The sequence below is a fragment of the Corythoichthys intestinalis genome, chromosome 13, assembly GCF_030265065.1.
Source record: "Corythoichthys intestinalis isolate RoL2023-P3 chromosome 13, ASM3026506v1, whole genome shotgun sequence".
Taxonomy (NCBI): Eukaryota; Metazoa; Chordata; class Actinopteri; order Syngnathiformes; family Syngnathidae; genus Corythoichthys; species Corythoichthys intestinalis.
Window position 1 is genome coordinate 47595759 of NC_080407.1, and position 17676 is coordinate 47613434.

Here is a 17676-nt window from a genome sequence, read left to right on the forward strand (position 1 = left end):
ATCGCCAATAAACAACTATGGTTGACCCACAAAATACAGCCGATGAAGTGAACTTAACACAACCCTACAACCAAAACACCGAATGTTACATTTGCTAAAGCTGTCAAAACAGTTGAAAGTTTACAACAATACATATGTACAAGACAATATTAATTTAACATCAAAAACATTCATAATAAAGAAAGTTTAGAAGATTATACTTGTGACTAGTTGGCTCGGATGTGTTGAAAACTACAGGGTCTCCGGTTAGCGAGCACAGGAGTCTGTAGATAATTTAACGGGCTTACGGCACAAATTTAGTATCTGGTGAATATACTGACATAAAGTCAACATTCACAGACCCCTATAAACCAGCTACAGTGAACTTTTGCATGGTATCTCCCTTCAAAGTACGACATTCACTGCGCACATTAATTATTTTGATTAGGATGCTAACATTCATAGCCGATAAAAGCAAGCCAACAGCTTCGAAATTACAAGTCTGAATGATCCAAAATGAAATTCACTTGACATTTTCCAAAATAAAAGCGCAATTGTAAATAAAAAGCATGTGAATTGAACGGCTAAACTACTAAACGACTGGAAGAATACTAAACAGAAAGAATACAAACACTAGAAACTGCCATTTCTGGAGAAATTGCAATGGGTGATATGGTGTGATAGATACATTTCTGGGCTATAATGGAAAGTATATGGTTAAAAATCAAAACCACACATTTTTCTGCCATTGAAAATGAATGGGAAATTTGGACGTATATGGCTGTCAATGGCATTGACTAACTTGGGCGCCCGTTGAATGGGAAATTTCAAAGTACACGGCCGTCAATGGCATAGACGTGCATGGCTGTCAATGGCATCGACTTACTTGGACACCAGTTGAATGTGAATGGGCTTTAATTGTAAGTTTTTGGTCAAAAATCCCAACCACACAGGTTTTTCTGCCATTAAAAAAAAAGAATGGGAAATTTGGACATATATGGATGCCAATGGCATTGACTTAGTTGGGCGCCAGTTGAATGGAAAATTTGGACGTACATGGCCGTCAATGGCATCGACTTACTTGGGCGCCAGTTGAATGTCAATGGGCTTTAATGGTAAATTTTTGGTCAAAAATCCCAACCACACAGGTGTTTCTGCCATTAAAAATGAATGGGAAATTTGGACGTATATGGCTGTCAATGGCATTGACTTACTTGAGCGCCAGTTGAATGGGAAATTTGGACGTAAATGGATGTCAATGGCATTGACTTACTTGGGCGCCAGTTCAATGCCAATAGTCTGTCATGGTAAGTTTTTGGTTAAAAATCACAACCACACAGTTTTTCCTGCCATTAAAAAAGGAATGGGAAATTTGGACACATATAGCTGTCAATGGCATTGACTTACTTGGGCGCCAGTTGAATGGAAAATTTGGACATACAAGGCCGTCAATGGCATGGACGTGCATGGCTGTCAATGGCATCGACTTACTTGGGCGCCAGTTGAATGCCAATAGGCTGTCATGGTAAGTTTTTGGTCAAAAATCACAACCACACAGGTTTTTCTGCCATTAAAAATGAATGGGAAATTGGATGTATATGGCTGTCAATGGCATTGACTTACTTAAGCGCCAGTTGAATGGGAAATTTGGACGTACATGGATGTCAATGGCATTGACTTACTTGGGCGCAAGTTGAATGCCAATAGGCTGTCATGGTAAGTTTTTTGGTCAAAAATCACAACCACAAAGGTTTTTCTGCCATTCAAAAAAGAATGGGGAATTTGAACATATATAGCTGTCAATAGTATTGACTTACTTGGGCGCCAGTTGAAGGGAAAATTTGGACGTACATGGCCGTCAATGGCGTGGACGTGCATGGCCGTCAATGGCATCGACTTACATGGGCGCCATTTGAATGCCAATAGGCTGTGATGGTAGGTTTTCGGTAAAAAATCACAACCACACAGGTTTTCCTGCAATTGAAAATTAATGGGAAATTTAGACGTATATGGCAGTCAATGGCATGGCCGACATGGCTGTCAATGGCATCGACTTACTCACCAGTTGAATGTCAATGGTCTTTCATGGTCAGCACTCCTACAAGATGATCAAACCAGCGGTGACTGCCTTGACTTCACCGCCATCTAGTGGCTGAACAAAATAAACGCAGAGAAATACCAACACATTCTCAGATCGCTTCCTGTTTCTGCACGTGTAGCATTGTGTGTTTGCAATGAATGCAAACACACAAAGCCAACTATTTATTCAACAAAAGGCAACCACAATCAAACACTGAGTGAAATATGTTTCCAAGTGATTTTGCTTGGGGAGCTGCAACCGCAGCATATCAAATAGAAGGTATGTATGCAAACTACAACTAATTTATCAGAATTTGATGTAACTGACGTCATAGAAGCAATCAATGCTGATATTTCTGAATAAAATAATTCTTTCAAAATCTATTTGAGGTGGCTGGCAGGCAGACGGCAAGGGTCCGAGCATCTGGGACACGTTTTGCCACGAGGAAGGTCGAGTACAGACGGGGGACGTCGCTTGCAACAGCTATGAATTATGGGAAAAAGACCTGCAGTGCATCCGGCAACTAGGACTGACACATTATCGTCTGTCCCTCTCCTGGGCCCGCCTCCTTCCTGATGGCACCACAGGAAACGTCAATCAAAAAGGTGCCAAAAAAGACCCAACAATCCATGCGTCAAACATGCATAGCAGCCATCTTGTTTTCGCACAGGTGTCCAATACTACAACAAGGTGATCGATGATTTACTTGCGTGGGAAATTTCACCAATGGTCACGCTTTACCACTTCGACCTGCCTCAGGCGCTTCAGGACCGTGGAGGCTGGAAAGCGTCCTGTATTGCCGGGCTGTTTGACAGCTATGCTCGGTTTTGTTTCCAAACTTTCGGGGACAGAGTCAAACTTTGGCTCACAATCAATGAACCTTACGTATGCGCCAAGCTTGGGCACGAGGACGGCGTTCACGCACCAGGTCTAAAGGAGCCAGGTACCGCGGCCTACGTGGTGGGCCACAACATGCTACGTGCTCACGCTAGGGCTTGGCATAGCTATAACTCACTCTACAGACTGAAGCAGGTGAGTACGCCAACAGTAAAGCCAACACGTCCAGCTCTTATGCTATATGAAATGGTTTTCCACAGGGCGGCGCAGTGTCCCTCGCCCTCAACAGCGACTGGTTTGAACCTTTACGTCCTAACCACGATGCAGATGTCGCCGCAGTGGACCGTTCCCTCGCGTTCACCTTGGGATGGTTTGCCTGGCCTCTGTTTGTCACTGGCGATTACCCGCACACAATGAGGGCAGCCATTGGCGCTCAAAACAAGAAGCTGGGCTATGATGGCAACCCGAGACTGCCTACGTTCTCTAAGGACGAACCGCCCGTATTGGGTACTGCCGACTTCTTTGCCTTGAACTATTACACGTCCCGTAAGGTCAAACACGGATGCGTTAGCGAGCTAGGGATGTGCATGAAGCGCGACCGGGAAGCGGAGGAAGTCTTGGATCCTGATTGGAGCATTTGTGGTGCCCCTTGGTTAGCTGTGGTGCCGGGGGGCTTGCGGAAACTCCTCAACTACATTAAGGTAGAGATTTAAATCCTGTTTTTTTCCCCAAAACTAACACATTTATCTCTGTCGCCAAAAACTGTGAGCTGGAATACTTCCTGGTGTCAGTCTTTTTTACCCAGACCAGGGGTGTCAAAGTCTGGTCCTGCAGAGCCCCTATCCAGCTTATTTTCCATGTCTCCCTCCTTTACCACACCTCAATCAAATGATCAGCAAGCTCTTCAGGAGCCTGATAACGATCCTGATTGTTTAATTCAGGTGTGTTGGAGGAGGGAAACACAGAAATAAAGCTGGATAGGGGTTCCTGAAGACTTGGGCACCCCTGATCTAGACAGTATCAGGTAATGTAATTCCACTGTACAGTAAGGAGCAGATGTTTTTGCACCCCCTGTAATTTTGCAAGTTCACTCACTTAGAAATAATAATAAGTATTTGGTCAATACCCAAAGTTCATCTCAATACTTTGTGATGTACCCTTTTGTTGGCAATAACGGAGGCCAAACGTTTTCTGTAACTCTTCACAAGCTTTTCACACACGGTTGCTGGTATTTTGGCCCATTCCTTAATGCAGATCTCCTCTAGAGCAGTGATGTTTTGGGGCTGTCGTTGGGCAACACGGACTTTCAACTCCCTCCACAAATTTTCTATGGGGTTGAGATCTGGAGACTGGGTAGGCAACTCCAGGACCTTGAAATGATTCTTACCAAGCCACTCCTGTGTGCTTGGGATCATTGTCATGCTGAAAGACCCAGCCACGTCTCATCTTCAATGCCCTTGCTAATGGGAGATTTTCACTCAAAATCTCTCGATACATGGCCCCATTCATTCTTTCCTTTACACTGATCAGTCGTCCTGGTCTCTTTGCAGAAAAACAGCCCCAAAGCATGATGTTTCCACCCCCATGCTTCACAGTGGGTATGGTGTTCTTCGGATGCAATTGAGTATTATTTCTCCTCCAAACACGAGAACCTGTGTTTCTACCAAAAAGTTCCAATTTTGTTTCATCTGACCATAAAACATTCTCTCAGTCCTCTTCTGGATTATCCAAATGCTCTCTAGCGAACCGCAGACGGGCCTGGACGTGTTCTGGCTTCAGCAGGGGGACATGTCTGGCTGTGCCGGATTTGAGCCCCTGGCGGCGCATTGTGTTACTGATAGTAGCCTTTGTTACTGTGGTCCCAGCTCTCTGTAGGTCATTCACTCGGTGTGGTTCTGGGATTTTTGCTCACCGTTCTTGTTATCATTTTGACGCCACGGGGTGAGATCTTGCATGGAGCTCTAGATCGAGAAGATTATCAGTGGTCTTGTATGTCTTCCATTTTCTAATTGCTCCCACAGTTGATTTCTTTACACCAAGCGTTTTACCTATTGCAGATTCAGTCTTCCCAGCTTAGTGCAGGTCTACAATTTTGTCTCTGGTGTCCTTCGACAGCTCTTTGCTCTTTTGGTCATAGTGGAGTTTGGAGTGTGACTGACTGAGGTTGTGGACAGGTGTCTTTTATACTAATAGAGTTAAAACAGGTGCCATTAATACAGGTAACGAGTGGAGCCTCGTTAGACCTCGTTTGAAGAAGTTAGACCTCTGTCAGCCAGAAATCTTGCTTGTTTGTAGGTAACTAAATACTTATTTTCCACTCTAATTTAGAAATAAATTCTTTAAAAATCAAACAATGTGATTTTTTCCCCATATTCTGTCTCTCATGGTTTAGGTTTACTCATGTTGACAATTACAGGCCTCTCTAATCTTTTCAAGTAGGAGAACTTGCACAATTGGTGGTTGACTAAATACTTATTTGCCCCACGGTAGGTAGAGGTCTGAGAGGTCTATGAGACATAATCTAAAAAAATCCAGACATCACTTTGTATGATTTTTAAAATAAATTTATAATTTACTTGGGTTCACACATACTTAACCGAATACCATACAGCCCCTTCATGTTTCACCTACTGGCAAAGGTAATAAAAAGTGATGCTTCCATATAACACTTAAATTTACAGCATTTTAATTGTTTTGTAATGTTTTAAAAGCTTGTATTTCAACAGAAATTTTGCACAAACTACTAGTATACCGATCCCTGTTTGCAGAAGTGTTGAGCATTTAATGTAAAATAGTGTGGCGACATCTAGTGGTCGACAGTGGCATTACATCTCAATTTAGTGGTGGAAAAACAGTGTTTTGGTCTTTCTTTTTATGCTGCTCTATATGTTAATTCCAACTCTTGTAGGGGCATCAGTTGCAGATTTTCATGAGCAAAATCTACAAGAAAGCTGAACATTATTCAGAAATTCATTCCATGGAGTTGAGCTAAAATCAACATTGAGTTTCTTCCCCATTCGTTTGACCTTCACCTTCCAGGACACATTTCGCAACCCAGTGGTCTACATCACGGAAAATGGCTTCTGTCAGGCGGGGCCGTTGGTGATGGAGGATGCACAGCGGGGCCACTTTTACAAGGAAACCATCCAGGAAGTGGAAAAAGGTACATCCAGTCACGTTTTGGGGTCAGCGGACACAAGTTATAATCTCGCTTTTTCCTCGCAGCCATCGGAGAAGACGGCGTCGATGTCCGCGGATATTTCGTCTGGTCGCTTATCGACAACTTTGAGTGGGCTGACGGATTCGACCTTCGCTTTGGATTGTTTCATGTGGACTTTTCCCACGTTGAACGCAGGCGAACGATATACCGCTCTGGCTTGGAGTATGCACGCATCATTTCCAAATACAAGGAGTTGGCCTCCAAATGAGTTTAATTCTGTCAATGGCATTGAAAGATAAGCATTCATAGTTTAAAAGAATAGGATGTCTATTGTTGTCAATGGCAGGAAATGAGTTAAATACTATTAAATGAAAAATAAGTGTTATTGAGCGCCGTAAACAATATATTTCTGTTTGTACTTATTTATAATCATATTTATTCAAAATATATATACAATGGTACCTCTGCATACAAATGTCTCTACATACAGAATTTTCAGGTTGAGACACGCCTCAACGGGAAAATATTACCTCGTTACGGAAGAATTTTCAGGATATGAAAGGCAAAAATAAAGTATGGCCGATAATCGCAGTCCCAGAGTAACATACTTATAGCTGCTCTGCCATTGGCTATTGCCTAGCATTCCTGGCATCCAATTGGTTAAGAGGGACCTCTACTGTATGTGTATGTACAGAATACTACTGTATATCCCAGAGTCCTTTTAATTCGCCCCTCGTGCACAACTGATGTTTATTGTGCAATACTGTAATTTTCCGTCTATAAGCCACACCTGACTATAAGCTGCCTCCCACCAAATTTGACACGAAGATGACTATGGTTCATAGATAAGCCGCACTGGACTATAAGCCGCAGCTGTCCACACTGTATTATGGGATATTTACACCAAAATATCATCATAAGACCAAATGAACCACCATGAAGCTTTGAACCAAATGGCCGCAAAGCTTCATTGCTTCAAGAAGCTGCGTTATTCCATCACTGCTCCCTTAAGCCGCAGCTGTCCTCTCTGTATTATGAGATATTTACACCAAAAGATCATCATAAGACCAAATGAACCACCATGAAGCTTTGAACCAATTGAACTAACTAGTTGAACCAGTTGGCCGCAAAGCTTAATTGCTTCAAGAAGCTTCATTTCGCCATCACTGCTCCCTTGACCCCAAAAAATGGAATCACCTCTTCCATTTCATATTACAAAGTCATCCCGCAAATTTGATTCTCCCTTTATTCGTTCTTGAGTTATCCTGAACACAAACGTATGTCAATCCTAGGTGACTGCACTGGATTGGTCGCCCTTGGTTTTTCCTGGTTTTTTTCCCCCTCACTTGACAAGGGCAGCAGCTAGCGATTATTTTTACAGTCGATTAATCTATGAACTAGTTAGTTCGAATAATCGAGTAATCGGATTAGGAATATTTAATGCGCTGCAGGATAAATTTTAGGAGATGTAAAACGTAAATGTAATGGCTTGCTAAGATTTCAGTTTCAAATTTCAAAAGAGCATTAAAATTTGAGAGTCTTCAAACTATGCAGGAATGCACTTTTATTTAAAAATAAACATTAAAAAGTATTAAAAAATGTACAACAGAAGAGCAATTGGCAAACTTGCATAGCAAACGTCCGATAGCTTAAATGCTATATAATGCTAACATTTACAACAACTGGCTAACTTGCATAGCAAAAGTCCGCGAGCTGAAATGCTATATAATGCTAAGGTTTACAACAATTGGCTAACTTGCATAGCAAAAGTTCGATAGCTTATATGTTATATAATGCTAATGTTTACAGCAAATGCTTAGCTTAACTGCCTTATAATGCTAATTTTTACAACAATTGGCTAACTTACATAGCAAAAGTCCGCTAGCTTAAATGCTATATAATGCTAATGTTTACGACAACTGGCTAACTTGCATAGCAAAAGTCCACTAGCTTAAATGCTATATAATGCTAATGTTTACAACAATTGGCTAACTTACATAGCAAAAGTCCGATAGCTTAAATGCTATATAATGCTAATGTTTACAACAACTGGCTAACTTGCATAGCAAAACACAGCAAGCTTAAATGATATATAATGCTCATGTTTACAACAATTGGCTAACTTGCATAGCAAAAGTCCGAAAGCTTAAATGCTATATAATGCTAATGTTTACAGCAACTGGCTAATTTGCATAGCAAAGGTCAGATAGCTGAAATGCTATATAATGCTAATGTTTACAACAACTGGCTAACTTCCATAGCAAAACCCAGCAAGCTTAAATGCTATATAATGCTAACGTTTACGACAACTGGCTAACTTGCATAGCAAAAGTCCGCGAGCTGAAATGCTATATAATGCTAAGGTTTACAACAATTGGCTAACTTGCATAGCAAAAGTCCGATAGCTTATATGCTATATAATGCTAATGTTTACAGCAAATGGTTAGCTTAAATGCTATATAATGCTTATGTTTACAACAATTGGCTAACTTACATTGCAAAAGTCTGATAGCTTAAATGCTATATAATGCTAATGTTTACAACAACTGGCTAACTTGCATACCAAAAGTCCGCTAGCTTAAATGCTATATAATACTAATGTTTACAACAATTGGCTAACTTACATAGCAAAAGTCCTTTATCTTAAATGCTATATAATGCTAATGTTTACAACAATGTTCTAACTTGCATTGAAAAAGTCCGATAGCTTAAATGCTATATAATGTTAATGTATACAGCAATAGGCTAACTTGCATAGCAAAAGTCCGAGAGCTTAAACTTTTTATTTTTATTTTTTTCATTTTTTAAGAATGCTCTTCACAGATCGTTCAAACACGTTTCCCCCAAAAAACAGCTAACTACAAACTCAATTATGAATGCATACAAAAAACCAAAAGCTTATATTGATCTTAACAGGGAGCAGCTGGATTCAGCCATATTAAATGAGTTATGTCATATTCACTGTTGCCACTAGAGGGCAGTGTATCCACCCAAATCAATAAAACGAAATACAAAACACTTTCAAAACAAACCATTATAATGCCACTCTAATGAAACAAATACCCAAAGCAGCAAAATTTGATTCGAAGCTTTTTTTCCCTAATCGAATCACTCGAGTTAATCGATTAATCGTTGCAGCACTACACTTGACGTGCTCCTTTTTAATGAAACGCACCTTGTCAGTGTACCAATAAGCGCCACAATGCATCATAGGTGTACAACAGTTAATATTTATGCTCCGACTTGGGAGAAAATGTCATTTATATTCACCGCGGAGAGACTTTATTTGCATTCATAAGTACGGCGCCACCCGTTTGGCGTTTTTTTTTTTTTCTCTCCCATCCACACGTGTGAATAATAACACCCCCGTGGCCCCTCTCCATCTACGTCAAAGCCGTTGAGATTCTCCTTTGTCTTATGATGAACGGCACGCTATTGCGGAGCCATGAATAATCCAACTTCTTTGTCGGCTCCTGCGGGCGCCAAAGTTGAAGCGCCCATTTGAATATCTGAAACCCTGTCGGAGTCAGAGGAAGGGGTGGATCGTTCCTTTGGTAAACACGCGTCCACTTGTCTCGCTATCGTCACTGAAATAGGCACTTGCGGGGGGGGGATATCAATTAGAACTGGAATCGGTTCACTCCTACAGCCAAATTTCAAATATCACCCTTCAAGTCATTACGTAGAGCCAATTCATTGTGATTAGAGTCAAAGAGGAAAGCATTTCGAAATGTGTTTTCCAATTAAGCGCCAGATATATCACGCGTGCAGATAAGTTGCTTTTGACAATGAATTAGTACATTTAATTGTAACGTTCAATCACATCCACTGCGGGCGGAGATTTACCCAAAGGAACATTCTGGCAAATTACTAAGCGAGGGGCCATTTGGATTGGACAAGCGTTATGAAATATTCAGGATTTATTGAGTTATTCTAAATTAACTCCATAATCGAGCAAGTTTTTTTCTCTCTCTCTCTCTTCCGTTTTTCTATTTACCGATGAGCCTCATTTGCATATTCCCATTAGGAATATATAATTAGATTGTTAGCTCAATTTCAAGACTAAGAAACTGCAGTCACTCCCTTCCGATCATTGCAATCCATTTGCGAGATGGAGGAATGAAGTGAAATAAAACTTGTGTTTGGCTCTCACTGGAAAATACACAATTATGAACAAAATGGAATTTACTGAGCCCCGAAAAGGACATCGACAGATATCAAATAAATTGAAACAATCAAGAGAAACAATCTGGTCAACATGAGCATTTTATAACATTTAAGCTATCGAACCTTTTCTATGCAAGTTAGCCAATTGTTGTCAACATTAGCATTATATCACATTTAAGCTAGCGGACCTTTGCTAAGCAAGTTATCCAATTGTTGTAAATATTAGCACTATATAGCGTTTAAGCTAGCCAGTTGCTGTAAACATTAGTATTATAGAGCATTTAAGCTATCGGACTTTTGCTATGCAAGTTAGCCAGTTGTTGTAAACATTAGCATTATATAGCATTTAAGCTTGCTGACTTTTGCTATGCAAGTTGGCCAATTGTTGTACCGATTAGCATAATGTAGCATTTAAGCTATGGGACTTTTGCTATGCAAGTTAGCCAATTGTTGTAAACATTAGCATTATATAGCATTTAAGCTAGCCGACTTTGCTATGCAAGTAAGCCAGTTGCTGTAAACATTAGCATTATATAGCATTTAGGCTATCGGACTTTTTCTATGCAAGTTAGCCAACTGTTGTACCCATTAGCATTATATAGCATATAAGCTTGCGGACTTTTGCGATGTAAGTTGGCCAATTTTTGTAAACACTAGCATTATATAGCATTTAAGCTAGCAAATCTTTACTATGCAAGTTAGCAAATTGTTGTAAACATTAGCATCATAAAGCATTTAAGCTATCTGACTTTTTCTATGCAAGTTAACCAGTTGTTGTAAACATTAGCAATATATAGTGTAGCGTCGCCGGGGCTGTCATCGGTGGGTTAATTTATGCACCAACGCAGGGCTGTCATTGGTGTGCTGGTGCACCAGCATGACGCTCCGATTGGTGGACTAGATAGCGTCAGTGTATTTTCTAGTGTATTTTATTTTATTTAAGCTAGCCAGTTGCTGTAAACATTAGTATTATAGAGCATTTAAGCGATCTGACTTTTTCTATGCAAGTTAGCCAATTGTTGTAAACATTAGCATGATATAGAATTTAAGCTATCGGACTTTTTTATGCAAGTTAGCCAATTGTTGTAAACATTAGCATTATATAGCACTTAAGCTATTTGACTTTTGCCATGCAAGTTAGCCAATTGTTGTAAACATTAGCATTATATAGCATTTAAGCTAGCAGACTTTTTCTATGCAAGTAAGCCAGTTGTTGTAAACATTAGCATTATATAGCATTTAACTTCGGACTTTTTCTATGCAAGTTGGCCAATTGTTGTACCCATTAGCATTATATAGCATATAAGCTTGTGACTTTTGCTATGCAAGTTGGCCAATTTTTGTAAACACTAGCATTATATAGCATTTAAGCTAGCAGATCTTTGCTATGCAAGTTAGCAAATTGTTGTAAACATTAGCATTATATAGAATTTAAGCTAGCAGATCTTTGCTATGCAAGTTAGCAAATTGTTGTAAACATTAGCATTATATAGAATTTAAGCTAGCAGACATTTGCTATGGAAGTTAGCCAGTTGTTTTTAACCTCAAGCATTATATAGCATTTAAGCTCTCAGACTTTGTTTTTATACAAGTTAGCCAATTGTTGTAAACATTAGCATTATATAGCATTTAAGCTCACTGACGTTTGTTATGCAAGTTAGCCAGTTGTTGTAAACGTTAGCATTATACAGCATTTAAGCTATCTGACTTTTTCTATGCAAGTTAGCCAATTGTTGTAAACATTAGCATTATATAGCATTTAAGCTATCTGACTTTTTCTCTGCAAGTTAGCCAATTGTTGTCAACATTAGCATTATATAGCACTTAAGCTATCTGACTTTTGCTATGCAAGTTAGCCAATTGTTGTAAACATTAGCATTATATAGCATTTAAGCTAGCAGACTTTTGCTATGCAAGTGAGCCAGTTGTTGTAAACATTAGCCTTATATAGCATTAGGCTATCGGACTTTTTCTATGCAAGTTCGCCAGTTGTTGTACCCATTAGCATTATATAGTATATAAGCTTACAGATTTTTGCTATGTAGGTTGGCCAATTCTTGTAAACACTAGCATTATGCAGCATTTAAGCTAGCAGACATTTGCTCTGGAAGTTAGCCAGTTGTTTTTAACCTCAAGCATTATATAGCATTTAAGCTCTTGGACTTTTTCTATGCAAGTTAGCAAATTATTGTAAACCTTAGCATTATATAGCATTTAAGCTTGCTGACATTTGTCAGTGTCAGTCAATTTCAACACACGCTAATTGGTCCCGTGAAAAATAATGTAAACCGGACATTTTCATGAATTTATAAAACCTGGCCGGACGCCACGGACAGGACGTGAAAAGTGGATGTGTCCGGGCAAAAGACGTTTGGTCACCCTATTACCTTAATTTTCGTACTATAGGGCGCACCTGACGGTAAGCCGCCACCCAAAAGGAAGGAATATATAGGTCTATCTACATTTACCAGACCAAACAATTTGGTGCGCTTATTTCTGTCATGGTCCCTTTAAGGGCTACGTACAATTATGACAGAACTCATATTCCCTTTTTCATTTTAAAGTCATTCCTCGCCACTTGGGAACGCCAATGACCCCCTTGACTAACGAAATTCTTGAGTGTGATGACACCACTGGAGGGGAGGGTTCGCGGACCTGCCTGAAAAATTTAAAGCCCCAGTCTGGAATATTTAAGACCAGCTGAGGGAGGGGTAGGAATTTGTATTCAAGATGTGTGCAATCCCACTCCTACCTGTGTGTGTTGGCAAATGAGCTTAGCGCACCCTCTTGTGGGAACGATGACGCAGAAAGTCTTGAAAACGGGAAACAATTTAGAGGCGCTTCGTAAGAATAGAACCTGCGATTTTTGAAGTTATCAAGGCGGAATCGGAGCTGGTAATGACATGCGCGTAACCTCCTGATCCCGATATTCCAACACGATGTCAAAAGGAAAAATAAAATCGGCTTGAAATCGCCTCGGGAAACCCGGCGCATCTTATCTCTTTGCGATAATGTCCAGAACACTGGCGGATACGTAGCGGACTCATTATAACAAAGCAGTTCTCCTTTTCCTCGACTGTGTTTTGTCCAACATACATTCATATCAAAATACCGATGATGTGGATCTGCAAAGATGTGAAGCTTGTGATCAAAAACGATGGGTCAGAGGTCAATAGGGCGGAAGTCAAATCAAGTGCGTAGGTTTGGTCTCAACATTGGTAGGGACAATTTAACAGCATAACCTGCATGGACACTTTTTGTATGGGACGGGACATTAATATGTAAGACCATTATTAAGACTAAACACATTGTTTAAAGGGGGTCGGGGCTACTCTTCTCACGAATATGAACCTAATTCGCAAATTTAAATGGAAATATTTGAACATAAATTAACAAACACAATAAATACAAACTTGTTAATAATCTCTTAACTATACAGGAATGCCCCCCCCCCCAGAAAAAACGTTTTAAGACCACTCAACATTGTATGTCTAAACAAATAAAACTGAAAAACCTTCTTAGTCACGGAATAACTACAATAAAAATGGAGCCTTTCTTCAGATAGAACACTTCTGCTTTTGTCCAAAAGCACTGCTAAACTCACCCAAAAAAATGAAAGCTCATTTTTGCTGCTTTAAGACCATATAAATAAAATATAAATGAAAATTGGGGAAAAGGGGTAAACCTCGGTTCACTACGTTTCTCACGGTTTAATTAACGTTAACAGTCGAAAAACAGAAGGACACCTCTCTAAGCAGCTTCCTACCCGAATTTTGCCGGTTAGCAAGTTCATTGTTTAATGTTATGCTAACTCTGATTCAGATCGGACTTTCAGTAGCAAAATTAGTGGCGTGTTCCCCAACCCCACACTATTTTTACATGACTTACAGTGGTTGCTGCTGGCCGAAAAAAACTTCTAATATCCCTCTTCTTCGACATGTTGTCTGTGTCAAGGCTTAGGGGGTTGCCGGTTAGCAAGTTCATTGTTTAATGTTATGCTAACTCTGATTCAGGTCGCACTTTCAGTAGCAAAATTAGTGGTGTGTTCCCCAACTCCACACCATTTTTACATGATTTACAGTGGCTGCTGGCCGAAAAAAACTTCTAATATCCCTCTTCTTCGACATGTTGTCTGTGTCAAGGCTGTGGGTGTGTGTTTGTGTGTGTGTGTGTGTGTGTGGGGGGGGGGGGGGGTCAAGTCATCAGTCAATCGTAAAAACAATTATCTGCTGTGTCTACCGAGCGCCTGATTCAAATGTCCAGTTTGCTGAGTATATGGAAAAGATACTGTATAAAACGAATAATAAGCATGTTTTTTGTTGTGGAGACATTATTCTTGGGATAAAATAGGTACAACAGGTTGTTTGATTTTCCTCATACATTCATGTCTGATGAAACTGTTCCAGTGATATTTGTGTGCGCCAATTGTTGACACCATGTACACCTTAGGAATGTATCCTTTTAAGAGACTTATAAGAAAAGCATTTTGAGTCGCTACTCACACCAGCTGTAATAACACATAATCACTTTTGCCACACACATAGCCACAACAAAAGGTTCCCACAGCAAACAGATGCAAAAATGTCAGGGACATGACAAAGCCATAACCTTGTACGCCCTGAAATTAATCAAGTTGCTTGACTGGACGCTGAGTCATTGTAAACCCAGATTTTTGATTGTGTTATTGTACAGTTTGTGGCCATCTGATGTATGTACCATGTCTGAACGTGCGTCTTTAGTTGTATGGGGGACAGGAAACTGATAAGCATATGCTTCCTCCCGTCTGCCTTTGTCTTCTTCTTCGGTTCCTTCGGGCAAATCATATCACATTTTGTAATTGTCAATGATACTGATGATGATGACAATAAATAGTTCATTCATTCATTCAATCGAACATGCGTTCAAGCGGGAAAAATGGACTGGCACATTCAGCAATTGAAAAGAGGTAAATGTAAGTCAACATAATAAAAATCCTTCACTTAGTAATGGAGTAATGGTAGGGTCTATTCATTATATTCTAGTCACTATATAATTCAAATAAGGTTGCTGAAAAGTTGGTGGGAACAATTTGAGCATCTTGAAATTAGCTGGTAGTGTTGTGTCCCTTCTAGGGTTGTTCCGATCATGTTTTTTTGCTCCCGATCCGATTGTTTTAGTTTGAGTATCTGCCGATCCCGATATTTCCCGATCCGATTGCTTTTTTTTTGCTTCCGATTCAATTCCAATCATTCCCGATAATTTTTCCCGATCATATACATTTTGGCAATGCAATAAGAAAAAAATGAATAAAACTCGGGTGAATATATACATTCAACATACAGTACATAAGTACTGTATTTTTTTATTATGACAATAAATCCACAAGATGGCATTTACATTATTAACATTCTTTAGATAGAAAGACTTGTAATTCTTAAAGGATAAATGTGACTTTGTATATTGTGACTAAATATTGCCATCTAGTGTATTTGTTGAGCTTTTAGTAAATGATACTGTAGCCATTTAACTGTTCTGGGAAGTGCAACCATGACTGTGTGTAGTGACACCAATTGATATATCTTCTCTGCGTTGGGAAGTAACATAGGTTGTTAAGGAAAAGATCAACCACTACCGTTCTTCCCCACATTGGTTCCCACGATATTTCTAATTGTTGAGAGATTTTAAGGGTTTAGCCAATTTAAAAGAGGCCCCAAAGACTGCCAAAATTCTCTCTACTCATTTTACGTTGCCTGTTAGCTCTATATATATAGGTAAAACGGCGCCATTATAGATTAAACGCGACAATGCGTGAGTGGGTCGTGCAGCGCATGCGTTAATTGCATTTAATATTTTAATGTGATTAATTTTTTTAAAATTCCCGCCGTTTACGCGATAAATTTGATAGCCCTACTTTAAGCCAAAACTAAAGACTCTGGATGAATGTAAGACATTTTGTCTGTCACGTTAAATAAAATTGGAAAACGATTTGATTAAAAAATATACAGTATATATATATTAAAAAAAGGCATGTCCGATATTTTTTGGCCGATTCCGATACTTTGAAAATGACGTGATCGGACCCGATCGATCGGGGACATCATTAAAGTCAACATAATAAAAATCATTCACTTAGTAATGGAGTAATGGTAGGGTCTATTCATGATATTCTAGTCACTATATAATTCAAATAAGGTTGCTGAAAAGTTGGTAGCGACAATTTGAGCATCTTGAAATGTTGGTGGTGTTGTGTCCCTACCGTACATCAAATTGGTGTGCATAGCTGTCACCCCAGGAGGAGGCCTCTTCTGAAGACGGTACACAAGAAAGCCCGCAAACAGTTTACTGAAGACATGTCAACAAAGCACATGTATTACTGGAACCATATCCTATGGTCTGATGAGACGGGCGGGCTTTCTTGTGTACCGTCTTCAGAAGAGGGTTCCTCCTGGGGTGACATCCATGCACACCAATTTGATGTGGAGTGCAGCGTATGGTCTGAGCACTAACAGGCTGACTCCCCACCTCTTCAGTTTCTGCAGCAATGCTGACAGCACTCCTGTAACGATTTACATGACATTTTGGAGGGAAAATGACAAGCAGTACTCAATTTGGACATTTAAGGATGTACGTAGTTTCTAAGGGGTGTGCTCACGTTTGTTGCCAGGGGTTTAGATTTTAATGCCTATATTTTGAGTTATTTTGAGGGGAAAATGAATTAACTCTTTTATATAGGCTGCACACAGACTACTTTTCATTGTGTCAAAGTGTCATTTTGTCAGTGTTGTCTCATTAAAAGATATACTTAAATATCTGCAGAAATGGGAGGGGTGTACTCATTTTGAATATGACAAATTACAGTATTATTGTATTTGGAACAGTGGTGTCCATTGTCCAAGTTGGGGAATGTGTTATTCAGGGGCGACGGCGAACGCGCGAGAAGCGGCAGGCTAATTAACTCTAAGTGTTGTACGACATGCTCCCCTTCTCACCCGTGTTGTCACTCAGGGTTTGAGTGGCGCTAATGAGAGAATTATCTTGCCTCGGACCCCGCTAATGCATTCAAATGAACACCGGCCCGACCCGACCTATGAGACGCCTTTTTAATCTCCACCACTTAATAGAAATCAGAAGTGCTTTCTCATGCGCCCACAGTGGGAGGGCCCTCTGCTCCCGACACCGCCAACTGTTGATCCGGGGGAGAGCGCTAATTGTCTCGGACGAGCCGAGGGGACCTCCGCCGGTTCTATTCCGCAGGTGTGGGAAGGCCGCTTAAGTGTTTGCTAAACATAAATGTGTTTGCATTTGCGGGGGAGTCCCTTATCCCTTATAGAGCTTTTCGGCTAATAGTTGGGCATAAAATCGCCAGAAATATAAATCATTAAATCCCAGGGTCGAACATGCTCGGCATCACTGATGCAACATCAGTCAATCAATGCTAATTTGCACTAGCCTATCAGGGATCAATGTTGTTTTT

General features: G+C 40.1%; 1 protein-coding gene across 1 annotated transcript; it reads left to right on the top strand.

The window, feature by feature from the left end:
- Positions 1-2197: 2197 nt before the first annotated feature.
- On the top strand, positions 2198-6350 carry LOC130929146 (cytosolic beta-glucosidase). Its single transcript, XM_057856104.1, has 6 exons — positions 2198-2338; positions 2449-2664; positions 2730-3091; positions 3157-3597; positions 5936-6059; positions 6122-6350. Exons 1-6 carry the CDS (start codon positions 2284-2286, stop codon positions 6322-6324), a joined length of 1401 nt encoding a protein of 466 aa, XP_057712087.1. The 5' UTR covers positions 2198-2283; the 3' UTR covers positions 6325-6350.
- The last annotated feature ends 11326 nt before the right edge of the window (positions 6351-17676 follow it).